Source organism: Oncorhynchus mykiss, chromosome 1 (assembly GCF_013265735.2).
Source record: "Oncorhynchus mykiss isolate Arlee chromosome 1, USDA_OmykA_1.1, whole genome shotgun sequence".
Classification (NCBI taxonomy): domain Eukaryota; kingdom Metazoa; phylum Chordata; class Actinopteri; order Salmoniformes; family Salmonidae; genus Oncorhynchus; species Oncorhynchus mykiss.
Window position 1 is genome coordinate 45,984,872 of NC_048565.1, and position 21,414 is coordinate 46,006,285.

Consider the following 21,414-nt stretch of genomic DNA (forward strand, 5'->3'; position numbering starts at 1 on the left):
TTGACAGTGATGATGGCCTATTTTAAAATTAGGTATGCCTGTGTTTGAGGGTATTAAAAATATATGTTTTACTTGAGACAATATGTGTGGGCATAGGCAGACGTTGCAATTGGAGGATGCATTTTATGCATATTAAATAACAGGGCTCTCCAACCCTGTTCCTGGAGAGCTACCATCCTATAGGTTTTCATTCCAACCCACATCTAGTACACCCGATTCTAATAATTAGCTGGTTTATAAAATGTATTATGTTAGTTATAACTGGGGTTGAAGTGAGGGTTGAAGTGAAAACCTACAGGAGGATAGATCTCCAGGAAGAGGGTTTTGCGAGTCTTGTTCTATAATGATACCTACTTCATTTACTTTTTTGTTGTTGCGTTCCCTCACCCAAAAAAGTCAAGGACCATGACGTGGGATTCAGTGCTCATTGAAAAGTCCTGTCAAGAAAAGTCCTTTAACAGTCTTTGTTTAATACTCCAATGTCACTGGTCAAATGAGTTTCACACTGGGGAAGTTCTGCTCTTTACACAATGGGAACAATGCACGTTAGATGACTGTGAGACCCTGACATTTATTCCGTGAACTTAGTAGAAAATGTCAAACACTGAAAATGTCAGACACCTCCCTCACATGCAGGTTTCTACAGTAGGGGAGAGCGTGAGCCAAATGAATTAGTTGAGCCACCCCTTGTTTCTGGGAAACCATACACAAAATGAATCATGTGACCAAATATTTAGGAAGAGGTCATCATTTCATGGAGTCTGTGAAGGAAGAAAACACATGGAAAAAGTGGTAAGCAAGTTAGGTCATTTAAAAAAAAAAAAGGATTTTCACAAAGTCAAATTCATTTATTGTGTTATAGGTTTCATGATGCTTGTATCTAAACCAAAGTAGATGTACATCGGTTGGGGTCTCTATAAGCTACAATATGAGGTTCTAAACCTAGCATGAATGTCCATTGTAGCTGTGTGGGCCAATATAGTCAAAATGTTTGTCTTGGGGTAAGTTGAGTTGGGGTGGGATAAGATTTGAATCCCGAGCCAACTAGGTGAAAAATCTGCCGAAGTGCTATTGAGCAAGGCACTTAACCCTAATTGCTCTTGTAAACCGCTCTGGAGGGCCACCATTGTTCCTGTTCCCAAGAAAGCTAAGGTAACTGAGCTAAACGACTACCGCCCCGTAGCACTCACTTCCGTCATCATGAAGTGCTTTGAGAGACTAGTCAAGGACCATATCACCTCCACCCTACCTGACACCCTAGACCCACTCCAATTTGCTTACCGCCCAAATAGGTCCACAGACGATGCAATCTCAACCACACTGCACACTGCCCTAACCCATCTGGACAAGAGGAATACCTATGTGAGAATGCTGTTCATTGACTACAGCTCGGCATTCAACACCATAGTACCCTCCAAGCTCGTCATCAAGCTCGAGACCCTGGGTCTCGACCCCGCCCTGTGCAACTGGGTACTGGACTTCCTGACAGGCCGCCCCCAGGTGGTGAGGGTAGGCAACAACATCTCCTCCCCGCTGATCCTCAACACTGGGGCCCCACAAGGGTGCGTTCTGAGCCCTCTCCTGTACTCCCTGTTCACCCACGACTGCGTGGCCATGCACGCCTCCAACTCAATCATCAAGTTTGCGGACGACACAACAGTGGTAGGCTTGATTACCAACAACGACGAGACGGCCTACAGGGAGGAGGTGAGGGCCCTCGGAGTGTGGTGTCAGGAAAATAACCTCACACTCAACGTCAACAAAACTAAGGAGATGATTGTGGACTTCAGGAAACAGCAGAGGGAACACCCCCCTATCCACATCGATGGAACAGTAGTGGAGAGGGTAGCAAGTTTTAAGTTCCTCGGCATACACATCACAGACAAACTGAATTGGTCCACTCACACAGACAGCATTGTGAAGAAGGCGCAGCAGCGCCTCTTCAACCTCAGGAGGCTGAAGAAATTCGGCTTGTCACCAAAAGCACTCACAAACTTCTACAGATGCACAATCGAGAGCATCCTGGCGGGCTGTATCACCGCCTGGTACGGCAACTGCTCCGCCCTCAACCGTAAGGCTCTCCAGAGGGTAGTGAGGTCTGCACAACGCATCACCGGGGGCAAACTACTAACACTGAGTGGCTGCTGCCAAAACACTGACACTGACTCAACTCCAGCCACTTTAATAATGGGAATTGATGGGAAGTGATGTAAATATATCACTAGCCACTTTAAACAATGCTACATTATATAATGTTACTTACCCTACATTATTCATCTCATATGCATACGTATATACTGTACTCTATATCATCGACGGTATCCTTATGTAATACATGTATCACTAGCCACTTTATACTATACTATGCCACTTTGTTTACATACTCATCTCATTTGTACATACTGTACCCGATACCATCTACTGTATCTTGCCTATGCTGCTCTGTACCATCACTCATTCATATATCCTTATGTACATATTCTTTATCCCCTTACACTGTGTACAAGACAGTAGTTTTGGAATTGTTAGTTAGATTACTTGTTATTACTGCATTGTCGGAACTAGAAGCACAAGCATTTCGCTACACTCGCATTAACATCTGCTAACCATGTGTATGTGACAAATAAAATTGATTTGGATTAGAGTGTCTGCTAAATGTTAAAAATGTGAAATGGAAGGGTAAGTGATATTGAACAGAGAGATCTAAATCCGAATGTTGGTCGACATTTATGATGTGCAATACACCACAACCCCATTCCATTCATTCGCATTTGACCAACCAACACCATCACCCACTGTCACAGGACACCAGCACCCACTTACCCCAAGGCAGCTCAACTTACCCTGTCCCTATGCTCAATTTACCTCATACCTGGGGTAAGTTGTTTCAAGAGAACACCTTTTTTGGACAAGCTATATTTTCAAAACGGTCATGTTTACATAAATTCTGATTATTTCCGGGGATATACAACATCATGAAATGTATGTACAGTAGAAATCTTTGTCCCCCACCTCACTCTCCCCTAGCTATTCTTTATTCAGGGTTGAAAACTGTAATGTTCCACACAAGAAACAAATTCTAAGTTGTAATTTATTGGTTTTTATTCCACCCAAATTCTGCATAACTACATCCAACTGCATTCTGTATGACATGATTCAAACTCCTGTGCCTTCAGAAGCCTCAGGGGCCTGTCGTCACATTCCACCTCAGAAACGTGTCGGATGAAAGATGCATCAGCAGTGCATCGACTTGTGTCAACTCATTTGTCCTGTTCCTTTTGACTGTTTTTAATCAATCATATTTTCCATTCATTAGCTTGAAATATGGGTGAACATACCAATGATATTATTTGAAACAAACTGGAGTACCTTTTGTCTTTTTAGCGATACAAGTGATAATGATGATGATTCCAAGCACCAACCAAATGGTTTGTGCTCGACAAAGGCCAAGATGTTAAATGTATAAGCTACATTATGATTCCTTTTCAAGTCTCATCCACATTGTTGAGTGAAACTTTTTATTGTGAGTCAAATCTGGTAGAGGAATTTTTTTTTTTACAAATGTATGAGTAGAGGTGAAAAGGAAGGTAGTGTTACAGAGCACATCATATAGATTCTCAAAAAGGTATTTGCGTTTCAGCTTTTTAAAATGTCATCATATTTCCTGTGGAATATTCGGCATACATTTTTGGAACTACATCTCCCAAAAATAATTGATTCATCATTTTGTAGAAAAATAGTCAAATCACATTTGTCAAACTGGGTAGCAACAGTTGAGATCCATTTAAAGACACCTACCCAGTCAAACGAATGGACTAGATAATGACTTTGCATTTGCGTCATTATCATTGAGTATAGCTCAAAAAATTTGTAAAATCAAAAAAAAAAAGAAATCTAATATTTCAAATATGAATATTGCATGCTTAACAAAGTCTTCACATTGATACTGCAGTTTTGTAGAGCCAGGTAATCTAAGAAAGTGCTATGTTCATCTAATCCATACTAAACTAATGTCGTACCTACATTGTGATAGACCAAACTGTATTTTCTATTTCCAATTATATCACATTGATTAGACCTTATTCTGTTACTATTTCGAAAGTGTGAAAGCTTTTCCAACGCTATGTCATTATCAGATATGCAATGTCAGCGCAGTAATACACATCGCCCAATCTGGTAACATGTTTTGGTGGCTGTTGATCTACACCTAACTGTACTGATGAACTGAACTAGTAGCATGTACAGTACATGGTAAAGGGCCCTAGCCGTCATGTTTTCCTTGTTTTGAGATCCTGAAAACTCAGTAAATACTAGTAAAACATAGAATTATCCATCATTTTGCTTATGTTATGACCGAGTGAGTAATTTTGCATATACCAGCATATGCACCGACATGAATACATTCGAAATGTGCTATTTGTTTTACACTATGTGATCCTGTGTTGGTACCCTTTGACAAATTAGAAAATAGGATTGAAAGCAATCTGACCATCCTTCAAATTAAAAAATGCAGTAAAGCAAGTCAACTTCTAAAGAAAATGGTGTCAAAATATACAAGCAAATCTCTCGCTCTCTCTCTCTGTCTCTCACGGCTGGCACAAGTCTCTTCAATAATTAATGTCTTCACGTTACATCATATATTTAATCAACACACCTGTGGCCCATCCGACACCCATCTTCCTATACTACTCTGTCCAGTGAAAAGGATAGGACCCAATATAAGTCAAAATCTCCAAATACAAAACCGTAACACGTGAAGAACTATTGTAAGATCATTTGTGTGCGGCAATATACGACTCTATTCATCTTTTCATAATCGTGGTCAGTAGACAAACTTCATAAGCATATGAATAACAGAACAGGTGACCGTTGTTTTTTTTTGTGTTTTTTTACTGTAATCTGATTGGGTAAAGGTCATGAGTACATTTGAAAAATACAGAATGACATAGCCACTCACACTAAAGCCTTTCTTCGCACGGTTTTTTCTTCTTTTTTTTCTCTTTTGCCTTTTAATAAGGTGAGCGCACAACAGACACTCACTCAATTATTTCCCCCTTTTAAAAAGAAGTAAAGCATGAAAGTAAACGACAAAGCACACGAATATCCAACAACTGAAACTGAGAGACTAAGTTAGTTTTTTTTTTTAAAATACACACAAACCACCAGTAGTAGGTACAAGTCTTCTGTCCATTAAGGAATTTGGAGAATCAAAAAGCACAGTTAGTTAGTCCAGCTTTGCCATCCCTGTCGTTGGATGGTGTGGACCAGGGTAGAGGTTGTATGTGGCACTACCATGGGGGATAGGGCTGCTGTACTCTAGTCTAGGCCATCCTCTGCTGGCTGATGGCAGTTGACATGGAGGCTGTGAGGTCTGGGAGACCTGGGGCTCAGAGAGCAGAGCAGAGAGGGCATGGCTGGGCTGAGGAGGCAGGCCAGAGGCCAGTAGCCAGGGGCCAGTAACCAGGGCCAGGGGAGAAGGGCAGGGCAGGGTGCTCGAGTCCAGGGGTACTCAATGTGAGGGAGGGAGGCCCTACTGCCTAACCAAAAGGACACCTGGAAGACAAAGAAAAGGAAATGGAATGAGAGGAAATGAGCCACAACAACCCTGTACATTGATCGGAAAATTCTGTGTTGTGTTACGAAGTGTGTGTGCCCACCGAAATATATGCTGTCTCCACTCAGCTCCAAAGATCATGTAATCTCAACAAATGGTTTCTAAATGACACGGATTCTGCAAAGAGAAGAGACGATGATGTAAAACAGGGACAAATAGTGAGGATAAATCCAGATCAAACCAACAGAGTTATCTAGGGACAATATCAGAGGATATTGTCTGGTTCAGATACTAACAGTATTTACAGTCTCATTCCACTGGTGTGGGATGTCCTCGGGTTCTGGTGGGTAGGACATCCAGGATGGGCTTCCATACGACGCTGGTGGAGGCATGACAAAGTAGTCTGAGTAACCAGGGCGGTTGGCTGATATGGCATAGACTCCTGTCATTGGGTTTCCTGTACGAGATAAGCAGTGTTTTGCCAATCAGAGGCTTGGATGAGTGAACTGAAGCAATTTGACAGAGAAAGGTATACATTTGCCTTATGTATATTATATATACACATTTACATGTATATACGTATACATTTACTAGTCATAATATATATATATATATATATACTATTTATTATTCTGACCTGAGTAGCTGGTCATGGACTGGTCAACAGTAACAGCAGGGAAGGGCGCTCTGTTGAGAGGCAGATAGGGGGCACCATTGTGCTGACTCTGCATCTCAGAGGCCTCGGAAACACGAGGCTTCAGGCTGACATCGGGTGAAGAACTGCAGAAGGGGAAACAAAGACAAAAGCCTTGTAATTCATACATCTCACCACTGGGTGGCCTGTAAACCTCATGCGCAAACCTGGTTACAGTCAAGGCATTCAAATGAAGATGCTATTTGTTTTAAATAATGCGGGAAAAAAGTACAGCGCAGAGTAGAATTACAACACAATGCATGAACAGTATGACATCTAAAGCCAAAGGACTTAAACTGAACAATTTTTCAACTTCATATTCATCATCTCTAGCGCCATCCCAACATCAACACCAACAGATTATGTGAAAATGGCCCATTTCTATGTTTTGTAGTAAAAAAAGATAAAGTGTTTCTAATGACATCATCAACCAATTAGCAGGCAATTAGTAGGCAATTAGTAGGCAATGCCTTCTCTAAAACTGATCAAACTCACACGAGTTTGGAAACGCTTATCTAAGCGTCATAGGAAACGCTTATCTTCCTCTATCTTTTTAACTACAAAACATAGAAATGGGCCATTTTCACATATGTTGACTTTGGGATGGTGCTGGAGATGATGAATATGAAGTTGACCTTATTTTTTCTCCGTTTCCCTTTATTATGCGGTAGATAAAAAAAAAAAAACATGGGGGATGCACTACAAGGATACACAGTGCACAAGTTAAGTAGACTTTAAAAAAAATATTTAAAAAAATAGGTTGGGCATGTTTAGCATTGGGAGGATGTGAATACATCAGAATTAATGTTATTTTCATCAGTTTACTGTCTTTCTAACAGCTAGAGAAGTGTTGAAGGGAGAAAGAGGAGGGGGGGGTGGTTCCGTACAGCCTCATTGAGGTCCCGGTAGGGGGTCCAGGCCTGGAGGGTATCAGAGGAGGTGGGGGTCCAACGCCCATGTCAGGAAGCTGAGTGAACCTGAAGCCCTGCAGCACCAAGCACAACACACACGCACGCACGCACGCACGCACACACGCACACACGCACACACACACACACACACACACACACACACACACACACACACACACACACACACACACACACACACACACACACACACACACACACACACACACACACACACACACACACACACACACACACACACACAGACACAACTTAGTTAAATCAGTGTGTGGGTGTTTAAACATATGTACTGTGCAGCTACTCTCTCGACACACCTTGACTTTCTACAGTAGCATTCAGGATTTTTGCTTGAAGCACCACCATAAGCAATTATACAAGAGCACACGTACACAAATGCGTTGTTCTAAATCATTTGCTTTACATTGCACAGTCTAATCAATGCACTCACAGGTTTGGGTAAGCTACACTGGTGGATTTCCGGCCCGTAGGCAGACCCGCGCTGGTGACCTCCTCCGCATGGATGGTTCATGGTGCCAGGAGCGCTGGTCACACCCTCGGAGTAAGCGCTGGTGTGGCTGGGATTGTAGGAACTGTGGAGGTGGGGGTGAGGGTGGTGGTGGTGGTGGTGGCTGGCAGGCGAGGGCTCGTCTGGGGCCAGCCCAAAGGCATTACCCAGCAGGATATGCATCTGCTGCCGGACCTCGTCGATGGAGGGCTGAGAGCTCAGAGTGGACGAGTCCGAGAGACCTTTGACCTGATGGCTTCCACCATAACCCAGGGAGCACATCAGTCGGTCCACATTGGTCTCCTGGAACGTCTCTGGCTCTGCCTGACTCACAGGAAGACAAAATACACACACACACACACACGAATCGTACACATACACGGTTATCCATTTGCAATTTAAAAGCACCGAACATTCAGAGCTATTAACTGGTATCGAATTTCCAATCTAAATCACTGAACAGGCTATAAATCATATTCACTGTCATTGACATTCAGCAAGGTTCAGGCAGCATAAAGAATGGGCTCCCAGGCAGCGCTAGATGAAGGTTTTAAAGTTCGGCTGAAGGTAATCCTCTTCATTTCAGCCATGGAGCTTAAAAGTGAGGATTGGGAGAGGTAGGTATAATGGGAAAGGCTTTGTCCTAGGGTTTTCTCTAGGTTATTGCACCCCAGTACCAGAACTTCTCTAGGCTCAACCACCTTTGCCCCTGCAGTGACTCCAGGAGTATGGTGTTCATTTTAGGACATTCTCCCTGCAGTTACATCGGCATTTAAGGACATCTATGTCTCATGGATGCAGTGATATTCAGTGATGACTCACGTCATAACCGCTGTTGCGGATGCCTCTCCTGGACCTCTCCCTGAGGACCAGCAGGTCCATCTCCGTCTCCACGGGGCTAGGGCTGCTGGCGGCCAGGGACTGACGGCTCCAGTAGGCTGGCTCTCTCGATGGGGGGTGCCTGAAGTAGGGATATCATAGTTGCCGTCGTCATTATTACAGCCATCATTAATATCATCATCATCAGTAAAAAATGTCATCTGCAAACATCCACAGTTGGGCTGATTCAATTATTTCTCTGCGCTGCAGCAGAGGTTTAAACTGAACACCTGGATATACAAAATGGACTTACAACTGCTCCCTTACTGGAAAATTTCAGACAGTTACTAAACAGGTACCAGGGAGAAGTGGCAGTCAAGCATCACGTCAGCAGATACTCTCGCCCAGAAAAGGCACCGGTGCTGCAGCACAGGCATTTTGAAAAGTGACTTTTAAATCAGTGGATCTGCATACACTGAACGCCCACTGAACACCCACTCAAACATGAAATGAATGCTTCCTGTGTAGTATACTGTATGTCTCTCGGCATACTACATAATGTGGATGCTCCCCCACCTCCTGATGTGGCATCCTGCATAGGAGGCCCTCTTCTCCTCAGCAGTCATTGGCTCCTTTGCCATCTCAGGCCTACTGTGCCTCTCTCTGGGGTTGTATGGGTGGATGCCATTGTCTGTGATGGGGAAATCACAGTAGCCTTTTCTCTTGGCTTTCTGGCGGACTTTGTTCCTGTAGTGTTCGATGTCGGTTTTCTGCTTGAGCCCCATGTTTGCCTGTGGACAAAGTCATTTGTATCCATTACATTTGTATATTGATTCTAGTTTGGCATTGCTTGGTATTATGCGTATACTTGGTGAGGTTTCTCTTCCCTATAAATAAACAACTGGTTTCAATTCCATTCTTATTTCCCCTTGGCCCTAACCCATTGATGTTTGCAGATCTGTAGTCCAAGTGAAATATACAGTAGCCCCACCTCTACACTGCCTGTTCCGTACCTATCCAGAACTATCTTCAGATCTGCGTATAAAGGGTTGGGGCTAAGGGGAAGGGGAAGGGAGCAATTTGGGACAGGCTGGCCGACTAAGTATGACATCATTCCCAGCAGGCCGGGGACGGGCTCTCACCTCCCCATTGAGGACGACAGAGTCCTGGCTGTGACTGGAGGAGGATGGGTAGGAGTATGTGGGCTGGGCTGCCATTGGCTTGATGGTGATGAGTCGCAGTGAGCCGGTGTGGTCCTCGTAGGGATCTGCTGGGGTGAGAGGACATTGCTATTTAGCACAGCACTAGCTAGCCCAGCTACTACTGATCCTGCTGTTATCCCCACTCACACTGCCTGAGTTACTGCAGTAAGACATGCGGTGTGTGCACGTGCGCGCGTGTGTGCGCGCGTGTGTGCGTGTGTGCTTGTGTGCATGTGTGCTTGTGTGTGTGTGTGTGTGTATGTGTGTGTGTGTGTGTGTGTGTGTGTGTGTGTGTGTGTGTGTGTGTGTGTGTGTGTGTGTGTGTGTGTGTGTGTGTGTGTGTGTGAGTGAGAGCACTGTGTAAGTGAGGGCATGTGTCCATGCATATATGTGTTTATTTACAATTCATTAGCTCTCTCCTATTGGTCCTACAGTGTCTCAAGCCTGTGTGATGACATAACATTGTGTGGACACGCAGCAGTAGCCTACAGTAGTCAGAGCGTGGCCTCTCGCCTCTCTCTCACCGCTCCTCTTGTGCAGCAGATCCTCCTTGGTGCTCTTCTGTGCCGCAGCCCTCCGTGCCGCCAAGCTCTTGCCCGTGTTGAGTTTCCCGGATTCGTTGCTCGCAACCGAGCCGTCCTCGCTTGGCAACCTGCTGCGGGTAACCATAGCAACAGAGGCAGGCAGTGGTAAGCTCTGTGCATACAGTATTATCCAAGGTTAATGCCGCTATCACACAGCCCCCTGGCCACAGTTCTAACCCGTGAAGACTGACTGCAGTGCGTAATACAGACACCTCGACAGGTGGTGTGCTAGCTTAGACCACAGGCTAGCACCGTGGGTGCTTCTAGCTTAATGTCAACATATCTCCCCTGGTATCTTTTCAGGAGTAACCAACAGGCAGAGACACGAGTGACTAACACACCAGTCTGATGTGATGTCATATAAGATAGCTTGGAACAAGTACACCCATCATGTCAGCTCATATCGACATCCCTCTTCAGAATGTATGGATCAGGTCATTCGAAGGGTGTTATGCATTCAGAAATGCAAAATGGAATCCACATTCATGAGGCTTGTATAATGAGGCACTGTTCTACTTATGTGATAAATAGCCAGACTGAGACAGAGAGAGAGAGAGAGAGAGAGAGAGAGAGAGAGAGGGGGGGGGGGGGGGAGGGGGAGAGAGAGAGGGAGAGAGAGAGAGAGAGAGAGAGAGAGAGAGAGAGAGAGAGAGAGAGAGAGGGAGAGAATATGTGTCTGTGTGTATTCCTGTCAACGTGAGCCCAGAAAAACACTGAATCAAACATGGCCCTGGAAGCATCTCTCCAGGCTGTGTAAGTTCACTCACGTTACCAAGCCCAGTGTTCAGCCTCTATTCACTATACACCACTGTGTGTTTACCCCTTGTTTGTTTTTTTCCCCAGTTATTATGCTCAGTATCCTTTCAAAGGCGTTTTGTTGTATAATCATCACACTGCAGAATCCCAATGACAGCAGCAGAGGACCTGTGTTTGTAGCCTTGCTAATCCCAGTCTGAATGAGCCCTGGGGTCCATCCAAAGGGTGACTGGAACAGCAGCTGACCTGAGTTCAGATACTATTTCAAATCGTTTCAAATACTTGATCAGTGTTTGATTGAGCTTGCCTGGTTTAATGAGTCAATAGAATGGTCAAAAACTACAACGCCCACTCGTCTGGTACTCCAGGCAGGCAAAGCAAATACTCAAAGCATTTGAAAGACTTACAGTACTATTTGAACCCAGGTCTGCACTGCAGTGCCTTCAAGGCCCAGTAATCATTGCAGCAGACTCATGTCACACCTCCAGCATGGCGGCCGTAAATATGGCACTAAAAAGTCCAAGTGGGTCTAAATCAGCCAAAGATAGGGGAGATCTGTTTGACAGCTGACAATGACGGATGTTTTGGGTTGGGTCAGTAAAAAAAAAATCAAGCCTTTGGTTGGTCTGTACCATTTCTTCCAGTGTGTTAGAATGAGCATTTTTATGCATTGGAAATTCAAAGGAAAGATGGCTCGATAGGCAGCTCAAGCTTAGCTTTGGCTACGTTTAGACAGGCAGACCGATTCTGATATTGTTTTCACTAACTGTTTTTTTGACCAATCAGATCCGCTATTACAAAGATCTGGTGTGACAATATCTGGTGTGATTGGTCAAAAGACCAATTGGTGGGAAAAGATATCAGAATTGGGCTGCCTGTCTAAACACAGTCTTTAGTGTTCTAGACTAGAGGGAAGAGAGGAGGCTGTATTCATTTTGTGGCACGGCAATAACGCATTCATGAATCACAAGTTTTTCATTACAAATTCTTCTTTCTATTGCCTTTTCCTAGTGATAGATGGCTACGATTCTTGGAATTGGCAACACCCAGGCAAACTGTAAGCCAGTCAACATGAGCAGATTTAAGCAGATTCTATGCAATCTGTCCAAGACTGTCATATTTTTGGTGCATTTTCCTTGACTTAAAGTATTGCCACAAACAAATCCAAATGTGTTCTGGTAATCTAAAGAAAACAGGGAGATCATTCTGTTTAAATTGAATTCAGTGTTTTTCTTACCCTTTGTGGATGATGTCAGCAGAAGGAGGTCTTTTAGAGGCAGTCCCATCCTGGTGCACCTTCCTGTCCAATGACAACGGGGCATCTCTCACTGGGAGGCCCAGAACCAGCGTCTCCTTGGTAACAGAGACGGTCTCCTCACCTTGCTGATGGCCTATGTGCTTCTTGGCATAGTCAAATCCCTGCACATGCTGGGACAGAGAGGGTTTACGATGACATATGATCTGTGGTAAAGTAAAGGAGAATGACATTTAATTTACAGATAAGGTAAATGACAAAGTTGGCTCGGTGAGCTCTGATTTCTCTCAGTCAGCAAGTAAAGACTACTAAATGTTCAAACGAAGTGTCTAATAGCACCTTTGAAGTTGGGATATATTGGAAGAAAGAAATTGACAATTAAATTGGTTTATGATTTATATTATACCTAGGCAGTTTCTTTGTTTCACCAAATTACTCTCATTTCATGAAGCCTCTCTGCATTGCAAAACAGCGAAATGAACAGAATGTACAGACAGATACATTTGTTTTCAAATTCAATTTTTTTTGGAAAACTCTAAATATGTAAATACATTATATTCAATGTTTTTCTAGTGCATGTGGGGATAGAAAGGGAGAATACAACCTCACACAGCTTTAATAATTCAAGTGTCTTGCACGGTGCCATCAATTGCATCACCACACCTGGTTGTGAGATAAATCGACACACTGTTTGTGCAGACATCTTTACCTCATCCTGAGATTAGTGACATTTCACAACAGTGAGAGTCTGGCTGAGATAATGTATGAGGACAGGATGGCTTCATCCTATTGGACAGTCACAGTCAGGGGGAATGTTTCTACAGATGAACCTTGAAGGCTGAGCTCAACAGAGACATGTTTCACTGGCAGGAGGCAGACCTATCTGTCCACTTGATGCGGTTAACTTTATAAATGGCCTCCTTTCATCTTTCAACTGCCCAGTTTGATAAAGACATGGAGCTGATCCGAGACTCTGCACAAGGCTACTCTGTGATGTATTCGACAAAGATGGATTCTGTGTTTTGACTTGGGCTCCTTTGGTATACTGATGGAGAAGGAGAGGTTTGATTATTATTATTTTTTTTAACAAGGGACTTTTTGTAAAGAGACCTCATGGCAGAACCACTCTAAACAACTAAATTATGATTGACATGATATTTGTTTTCGTTGCACAAACGGCCAAAAATAAAGCCACGTGACGGACTATACCACATACTGTGTTTGGAGAGCAATGAAATACGCTCACGTATTGAATGATCAACGCAACAACAACAAACACCCATGCAGACTGAAGCCATGCCATTGATTTGCAGCTTTGCGTCATTGTCCCACTTTGATGGATAATTATGTGCTGGGACTGGTGTTTCGAGAAGTCCACTATCTCCCTAGTGGGTTAGGCTCTGCTTGGTATTCTGTCTTCATTCCCAGAACGTTTGGACACAAACACATTCCACTGCAACAGACTGCACATACGTGCAGTGTGGTGGAACCAAAGAGCTCAACTCAGCACATTTACCACTAATGTCCTTTTGTCATATCGCCACAAGCTATTCATAAACCAAGTAATTATAAGAACGTGTGTCTAATTTGCGCATGCGTGCCACATCTCTGGATCAGCAAGGGACAGAGAGAGAAATCTGCCTCGCAGCATCGCATGTGAATCTCCTTTTTTGGTGCCGTTTCAAATCATTCATGTCACATTCAAAACCAACCCAGTGACATGAAAGGTTCACAAACAGTTTCACAAATCATCAAAGCCTTGAAGCACTGTACTCGCACATGTAAGATGTTGTTGGCAAATATGGTGCTAATTGGCCAGGTTCTGGGAGAGGAAGTCCTATCCTACTGTCCTATTTTTACTTGACACTAGTGTATGTCTGACCTTGTCCTACACCATAAACTGGAGCTGGCGCTTCTCTTTTCCCATCCAAAAATATGCACTGATGTTACATCTCTTCTTCTGGAGGGAGTGATTTTGGTGTGACGTACAGAAGTTATACATTATCTCTATTCATCTCTATCTCTATTCATCTCTATCTCTATTCATCTCTATTCATCTAAATGGCACAATATTTAATCCAGTAACAAAATTACTGATCGCTTGGATTGCGCCACTGAGCCACTGGCTGGTATGAGATGAGAAGAAGCCTGGTGGATAAGGACGTATAAAATGGCCCACTGATCGTGGACGATAAGCCATGGTGAGCCCACTCCACCCCTTCCATTGATTCCCCCCAGGCACTGTCAACATGCATTTATTCACAAATAACACTCAGTCAATACCTGGTGGTGATAACTGCCCTCCCTCCGATAGGATGTCTAAACAAGAAGACAATTAAAGGGACATTTAGCCGAGGATTCACTTCCATCACATTAACCATCTGGATTCTCATTTCGCCGCCCCATCATGCTTATTGAGCACCCATCACTATCGTCACCATTGGCTAGAAGTAATTGAGCGAACTCAAGACAAAGTGTTAAGACCCGCCCAAGATAAAGACATTTCTCGGAACTGCGCATTAAGGTGATAAGAGATATGCAAAGTTCACCTTAGAGCGGGGTTTGAAGCTCCTGAAAGCGCCCGTCTTGAAGATGACCCTGTTCCTCTTGCACAGGATGGCGGTGACCATGGCGACAACAACCATCACCAGGGCAACAGGCGTCAGCACAGCCATGATCCACAGATTGGCAGGCGGGCCCTTTACCACAGCTGTCGGGGAACCATGGAGACCAAATAAATACACCCATATCTATCAATATGTATTTTTGTTTGCAATCATTACAAAATGATTGAGGCACATAGCTATTCAACAGGCTACGAGACAGATAGAAGTGCTTCAGCCTGAGCATAACTAAAATATACTGCAATAACTCCTATGCATCCATCTCTTTATGACTGAAAAAGCTAGTTCTGTAGACTTCATGTAAGAGAATAATGTTAAGGCTGTTTGGTAAAGATGTGTAAAAAAAAATAATAACCTACGATCAGCTTGGAGCAGGACAAAGTAGCCCAGAGTGAGGGCCATGGTTTGGGAATCCAAGGTACTGAGGGTCTTAGCTGCAGTGGTGCCAGTTATGGGGGCACCATTCAGTTGGGCATAGTAGGTCATTTCGGCTGAGTTCTTAGGCCCCGGGAGTCGACGAATGCCAACCATCTAAACAAGAGCAGCACAATTTGGTGGATTCGGTGCTGTCATATGGCATGAGACATGCAGTGCTGTCATATGAGACATTGCAAAAATACAATAGCAGTAATTATGTATTTGAAACACTCCAAAAATAACAGCACTCAGGGAACACACTCATGGGATTAATATGAATCAGTGGAATTCATTGTATTTTAGTATAGATCACATGTTTAATGTCCATAATACGTCATAATGGTTTCATCACGGGCTGTGATTAAAGCTTGCCATAAAGAAGGGGGAAGGGAGTGTTAAATGGAAGAGCTCAACATCCGTTACATGAGCTCTCTCCCCCCTCATAAAACCTGATCATCTGTGACGTTACATAAAAATGTTAATCTGTGACAAAACCTAAAAGGGGACATAGAAATTCCGTGAATCTTCATAAAATAGTGAAACTCTGGGGCAAGTGAACATAAAATGGGACTGAGTGGTTTATCAGTGAGTGAGCATGCAGTCCCCTGTGTGTGTGTGTGTGTGTATGTGTGTGTGTGTGTGTGTGTGTGTGTGTGTGTGTGTGTGTGTGTGTGTGTGTGTGTGTGTGTGTGTGTGTGTGTGTGTGTGTGTGTGTGTGTGTGTGTGTGTGTGTGTGTGTGTGCGTGCCCGCCTCACCTGGACAGTGTAGCTCCCGACGGTGGTGGCCCTTCTAAAGCGGCTCCCCTGACTCCCCTGACGCCCAGACACCAAAAAAAGCTCAGCCAGCCGCTGCTCCATTAAACTAGCAAAGCTCTGATAATTCCCTTCCAGAGAAGAGCTGTCAACATCCTGAATTACTGCAGAGCAGTGGAGCACAGAGAGAGAGAGAGAGAGAGAGAGAGAGAGAGAGAGAGAGAGAGAGGTGGAGACGGGGAGGGGGATGTGAGGGGGGAGAGAGGTGGAGAGAGGGGGAGGGGGAAGTGAGGGGAGAGGGGGGAGAGAGAGGTAAGAGGAAAAGAGAGGGATAGAGAGGTAATGGAGAGGTGGGATAGGGACAGAGGAGGAAAGAGAGGTTTGGTCATTCCTCAATTTAAAACTTGTAAGTCATATTATAGTAGGGCTGACCTGGGCGCACTGCAGTCTCATCACGACAGTGGCAGAAAGGTGTGCCATTTAGAGTCCTCTCACAAAACAGGGCCTCCTTCACACCGAGCATTTATCCGATGTGATCTCACAGAAACAGATGTCAGGAAGCTCTAAATAATGCATCAATAGGATTCGGGAGGGAAAGGAGGAGCTCAAAGATGTTGGGAGAAGAAACACCACAGGCAAATGTACACAACACACAGTCGACCAAAGCACTAACTAACTAGCAGTTAGTGAAAATCAATGACAGTTTAAATTACCTGTGATCACCCAGTAGTGCTTTGTGGCAGTGGATGTGTTGAGGTTGTGGTACTCTAGTGCTGTGGAGTGAAAGGGAGAGAGAAAGAGAGAGGGAGAGCAGAGATGAGAGAGAGGTTACAGAGAGTAGGCTTGGGCAATATACCGTTTATACCGTATACAAGGGGCTGCAGGGGTGCGTGCTCGGCCACTGCTTATAACAATAAGTTAAGTATAACTACAAGAAATCGAAGATGTGCCAAATAAATTATATCCAGCTCAGGAGTCCAGCTATGCATTTGGTTGGCTAACTTGAAAGCTACGTGGCTTGATACCAAGATCAAGCCTCTTGGTTACAGCAGAGACATTCAATCCCCTTCTGGATCAAGATCCCTGTTGCCGAAAATAGTTTTGTGCTTAAAAAAAATGCATATATACAGTCAAAAGTTTAGACACACCTACTCATTCAAGGGTTTTTCTTTATTTTGACTATTTTCTGCATTGCAGAGTAATAGTGAAGACATCAAAACTATGAAATAACACGATGGAATCATGTAGTAACCAAAAAAGTGTTATACAGTATAAAGATTTTAGACTCCGCAAAGTAGCCAACCTTTGTCTTGATGACAACTTTGCACACTCTTGGCATTCTCTCAACCAGCTACATGATGAATGCTTTTCCAATAGTCTTGAAGGAGTTCCCATATATTCTGAGCACTTTTGTGCTGCTTTTCCTTCACTCTGCTGTCCAACTCATCCCAAACCATCTCAATTGAGGTCAGGGGATTGTGGAGGCCAGGTCATCTGATGCAGCACTCCATCACTCTCCTTCTTTGTAAAATATCCCTTACACAGCCTGGAGGTGTGTTGGGTCATTGTCCTGTTAAAAACAAATGACAGTCCCACTAAGCGCAAACCAGATGGGAATAGTATCGCTGCAGAATGCTATGGTAGCCCTGCTGGTTAAGTGTGCCTTGAATTCTAAATAAATCACAGATAGTGTCACCAGCAAAGCACCCCCACACCATAACACCTCTTCCTCCATGCTTTATGGTGGGAAATACACATGCGGAGATCATCAGTTCACAGCATTTATTTGGGTTGCAATTTCTGAAGCTGGTGACTTTAATGAACTTATCCTCTGGGTTTCACATTCCTATAGTGGTTCTCATAGCGCTTGATGGTTGTTGCTATCTCCCCCCCCCCCCCCCCCCCCCCCACACACACACACACAAACCTTGTCACAACACAACTGATTGGCTCAAACACATTAAGAAGGAAAATAATTCCACAAATTAACTTTTAAGAAGGCACACCTGTTAATTGAAATGCATTCCAGGTGACTGCCTCACAAAGCTGGTTGAGAGAATGCCAAGAGTGTCCAAAGCTGTCATCAAGGCAAAGGTTGGCTACTTTGCGGAGTCTAAAATCTTTATACTGGTTACTACATGATTCCATATGTGTTATTTTATAGTTTTGATGTCTTCACTATTACTCTGCAATGCAGAAAATAGTCAAAATAAAGAAAAACCCTTGAATGAGTAGGTGTTCTAAAACTTTTGACCGGTAATGTATAACAAGGTAATTAGAAATGCCAGACGGGCAAATTTTTCTCACTTGATCACTACTAATTAGAATTATTTGAGTGCTCTTCTCGATCAGTTGATGGCCTGATAAATCCAAAATGATGTGAACTTTCTTGCACATCTAAATGTGATGAGTTTGTGGCATATTACAGAGATAAGATTACCAACATTAGGATGGGTGATGACTGATGACAGGCTACCAAGCAAAGGCACAATGGATGCATTTTACCTGGTTGACACAGACATGCGCAGGAAAGTGATATCACAACTTCAGCCATCTACCTGCATTCTCGATCCTATCCCCAGCACCTTCGTCAAAAATGTTTTTAATTGAAGAAGTGTAAGCTATTGTTAATCACTCCCTGGAGAAATTGGTGTTCAAACAGCAAAATTATTTTTAAGTGCCAACTGTAATTTTAAAAAATGCAATCTGGTTTTCGTGCCAACCACAGCACATAGACAGCCTTAGTTCAAGTGATAAATTATCTTGGAGCCAACACAGGCCAAACAGCTCTCTGTCCATGTACTTGTAGATTTAACCTCTACAGGATTGGTGGGTCCCTCTCGGGACGGTTGAGCTTAGGTAGGCTAATGCGATTAGCATGAGGTTGTAAGTAACAAGGAAATTTCCCAGGACATAGACGTATCTCATATTGGCAGAAAGCTTAAATTCTTGTTCATCTAACTGCACTGTCCAATTTACAGTAGCTATTACAGTGAAATAAGGCCATGCTATTGTTTGAGGAGAGTGCACAGTTATGAATTTGAAAAGTTCAAAATAAACCAATTAGGCACATTTGGGCAGTCTTGACACAACATTTTCAACAGAAATGCAATGGTTCATTGGATCAGTCCAAAACGTTGTACATACACTGCTGCCATCTAGCGGCCAAAATCTAAATTGCGCCTGAGCTGGAATTATACATGATGGTCTTTCTCTTGCATTTCAAAGAAGATGGTACAAAAAAATACAAATATTTTACCAGATCTAATGTGTTATATTCTCCTACATTCATTTCACATTTCCACAAACTTCAAAGTGTTTCCCTCAAATGATATCAAGAATATGCATATTGTTGCTTCAGGTCCTAAGCTACAGACAGATAGATTTGGGTATGTTATTTTAGGTGAAAATTGAAAAAAAGGGTCCGATCCTTGGGCTGCATTTGACACTATTGACCATGAAGTCCGTCTGGACAGACTGGAGAGGTGGGTTGGCCTCTAAATTAGTTTACATAACTCAGAGAAAATACATATCAAATGTTGAGTTCCACGAAGTTCGATTTTGGGTCTGATACTGTTCAGTTTATATACTGTATGTTACCCCTTGGCAGTGTTATCAGAAAGTGCAGCATTGATTTTCACAGCTACGCAGACGACACACAACTTTACATTTCTGTGTCACCAGACGACTTTAGCTCCACAGATAAATTATTATACTGTATTAGTGATTAAAATACTTGGATGGCTCACAACTTCCTCCAGCTAAATCAAGACAAGACCGAGGTACTCATTGTTGAAGCCAAAGCACAGAGAGAGAATCTAGCCGCACATTTGAATTCATGGCAATAAAGATAAAACACCAGGTAAAAAACCTAGGTGTTACTTTAGATTCTGAACAATTTTTTTTAAGAATGTGACTAAAATAGCTTTGTATCACCTGAGGAACATTTTCTCTCTCAGGCTGATACAGACAGACTCATCCATGCTTTTATTATAAGCAGGCTTGACTACTGTCATGCTCTCCTGTCTGGTCTACCCAAGAAAGCCATTGGTGAACTGTAAAACATACAGAATGCTGCAGCATGGGTACTGACCAAGACCAGGCGGCGAGCCCACATTAAACCGGTTTCAAGGTCTCTGCACTGGCTGCCTTTGAGTTTTAGAATTCATTTTAAGATTCTTCTATTGGTTTTTAAATCAATCCCTGACTGTGCACACCAATACATGTCAGACATGCTTTTCAGTTATGTACCCAGTCGGTCCCTCAGGTCCTCTGGCACTGGCCGTTTAACTATCTTAAAACCCAGGACCAAGAGGCATGGAGAGGTAGCCTTTATTTATTACGACCCCTGTCTCGGGAATTGCCTGCCAAAGAACCTGAGGGGGGCCGAAACTGTGGACATATTTAAAAGAGATCTTAACACGTCTTTTTAGCTCCCCTTTTCCTTTGGGTGCTTTTTAGTTGTTCAGTTTGTGTTATTCTTTGTGTTTTTTTACATTATGCTTGTTGTGTAGTGGATATTTGAGCTTTTATTTTCATTGTTTTTATTAGTGTTTTCCTGTAAAGCACATTGGGTTGCATTCCATGTCTGAAATGTGCTGTATAAATAAAGGGTGATCTGTTTGAAGGGTTCAAATACACTGAGTGTACAAAACATTAGGAACACCTTCCTACTATTGTGTTGCACCCCCTTTAGCCCTCAGAACAGCTTCGATTTTGTCGGGGCATTCGACTCTACAAGGTGTCGAAGGCGTTCCACAGGGATGCTGGCCCATGTTGACTCCAATGCTTCCCACAGTCGAGTCAAGTTGGCTGGATGTCCTTTGGGTGGTGGACCATTCTTGATACACACAGGAAACTGTTGAATGTGAAAAAGCCAGCAGCGTTACACTTCTTGACACACTCAAACTGGTGTGCCTGGCACCTACCCCATTCAAAGGCACTTACATATTTTGTCTCGCCCATTCACCCTCTGAATGGCGCACATACACAATCCATGTCTCAATTGTCTCAAGTCTTAAAAATCCTTCTTTAACCTGTCTCCTCCCCATCATCTACACTGGTTTAAGTGGATTTAATAAGTTACATCAATAAGGAATCATAGCTTTCACCTGGATTCCCCTGGTCAGTCTATGTCATGGAAAGAGCAGGTGTTCCTAATGTTTTGTACACTCAGTGTATAAATAGAATATTATTTGATCTTCCCTTCGTGCTCAAATCATCCATTCTCTGAAGAAACACCCAGAAGGTGATGCAAATGATTGCAGGTTAGCATGAAGTGAGCTAATCAGCCTCCTCTCCACTGCACAATATTGGACCATA

The 21,414-nt window shown here is 43.4% G+C and overlaps 1 protein-coding gene across 5 annotated transcripts in view; it reads right to left on the reverse strand.

The window, feature by feature from the left end:
* Positions 1-3,074: 3,074 nt before the first annotated feature.
* The window catches only part of LOC110523913 (UPF0606 protein KIAA1549L), a 37,260-nt gene continuing 18,920 nt past the window's right edge, over positions 3,075-21,414 (reverse strand). Inside the window, exons 8-23 of one of the 5 annotated variants that reach the window (XM_036978514.1) lie at positions 16,806-16,865; positions 16,096-16,256; positions 15,282-15,453; positions 14,848-15,008; positions 14,582-14,617; positions 12,281-12,471; positions 10,228-10,355; positions 9,644-9,771; positions 9,078-9,292; positions 8,505-8,643; positions 7,626-8,006; positions 7,136-7,233; positions 6,192-6,334; positions 5,851-6,011; positions 5,658-5,731; positions 3,075-5,553 (exon numbers count right to left, since the gene is read on the reverse strand). In XM_036978514.1, coding sequence (XP_036834409.1) covers positions 5,702-5,731; positions 5,851-6,011; positions 6,192-6,334; positions 7,136-7,233; positions 7,626-8,006; positions 8,505-8,643; positions 9,078-9,292; positions 9,644-9,771; positions 10,228-10,355; positions 12,281-12,471; positions 14,582-14,617; positions 14,848-15,008; positions 15,282-15,453; positions 16,096-16,256; positions 16,806-16,865 — 2,204 coding nt within the window. In that variant the 3' untranslated portion in view covers positions 3,075-5,553; positions 5,658-5,701. Of the gene's footprint in view, positions 5,554-5,657; positions 5,732-5,850; positions 6,012-6,191; positions 6,335-7,135; positions 7,234-7,625; positions 8,007-8,504; positions 8,644-9,077; positions 9,293-9,643; positions 9,772-10,227; positions 10,359-12,280; positions 12,472-14,581; positions 14,618-14,847; positions 15,009-15,281; positions 15,454-16,095; positions 16,257-16,805; positions 16,866-21,414 lie in introns of all 5 variants that reach the window. The other 4 variants (XM_036978522.1, XM_036978497.1, XM_036978506.1 and 1 more) reach the window with 4 other exon arrangements.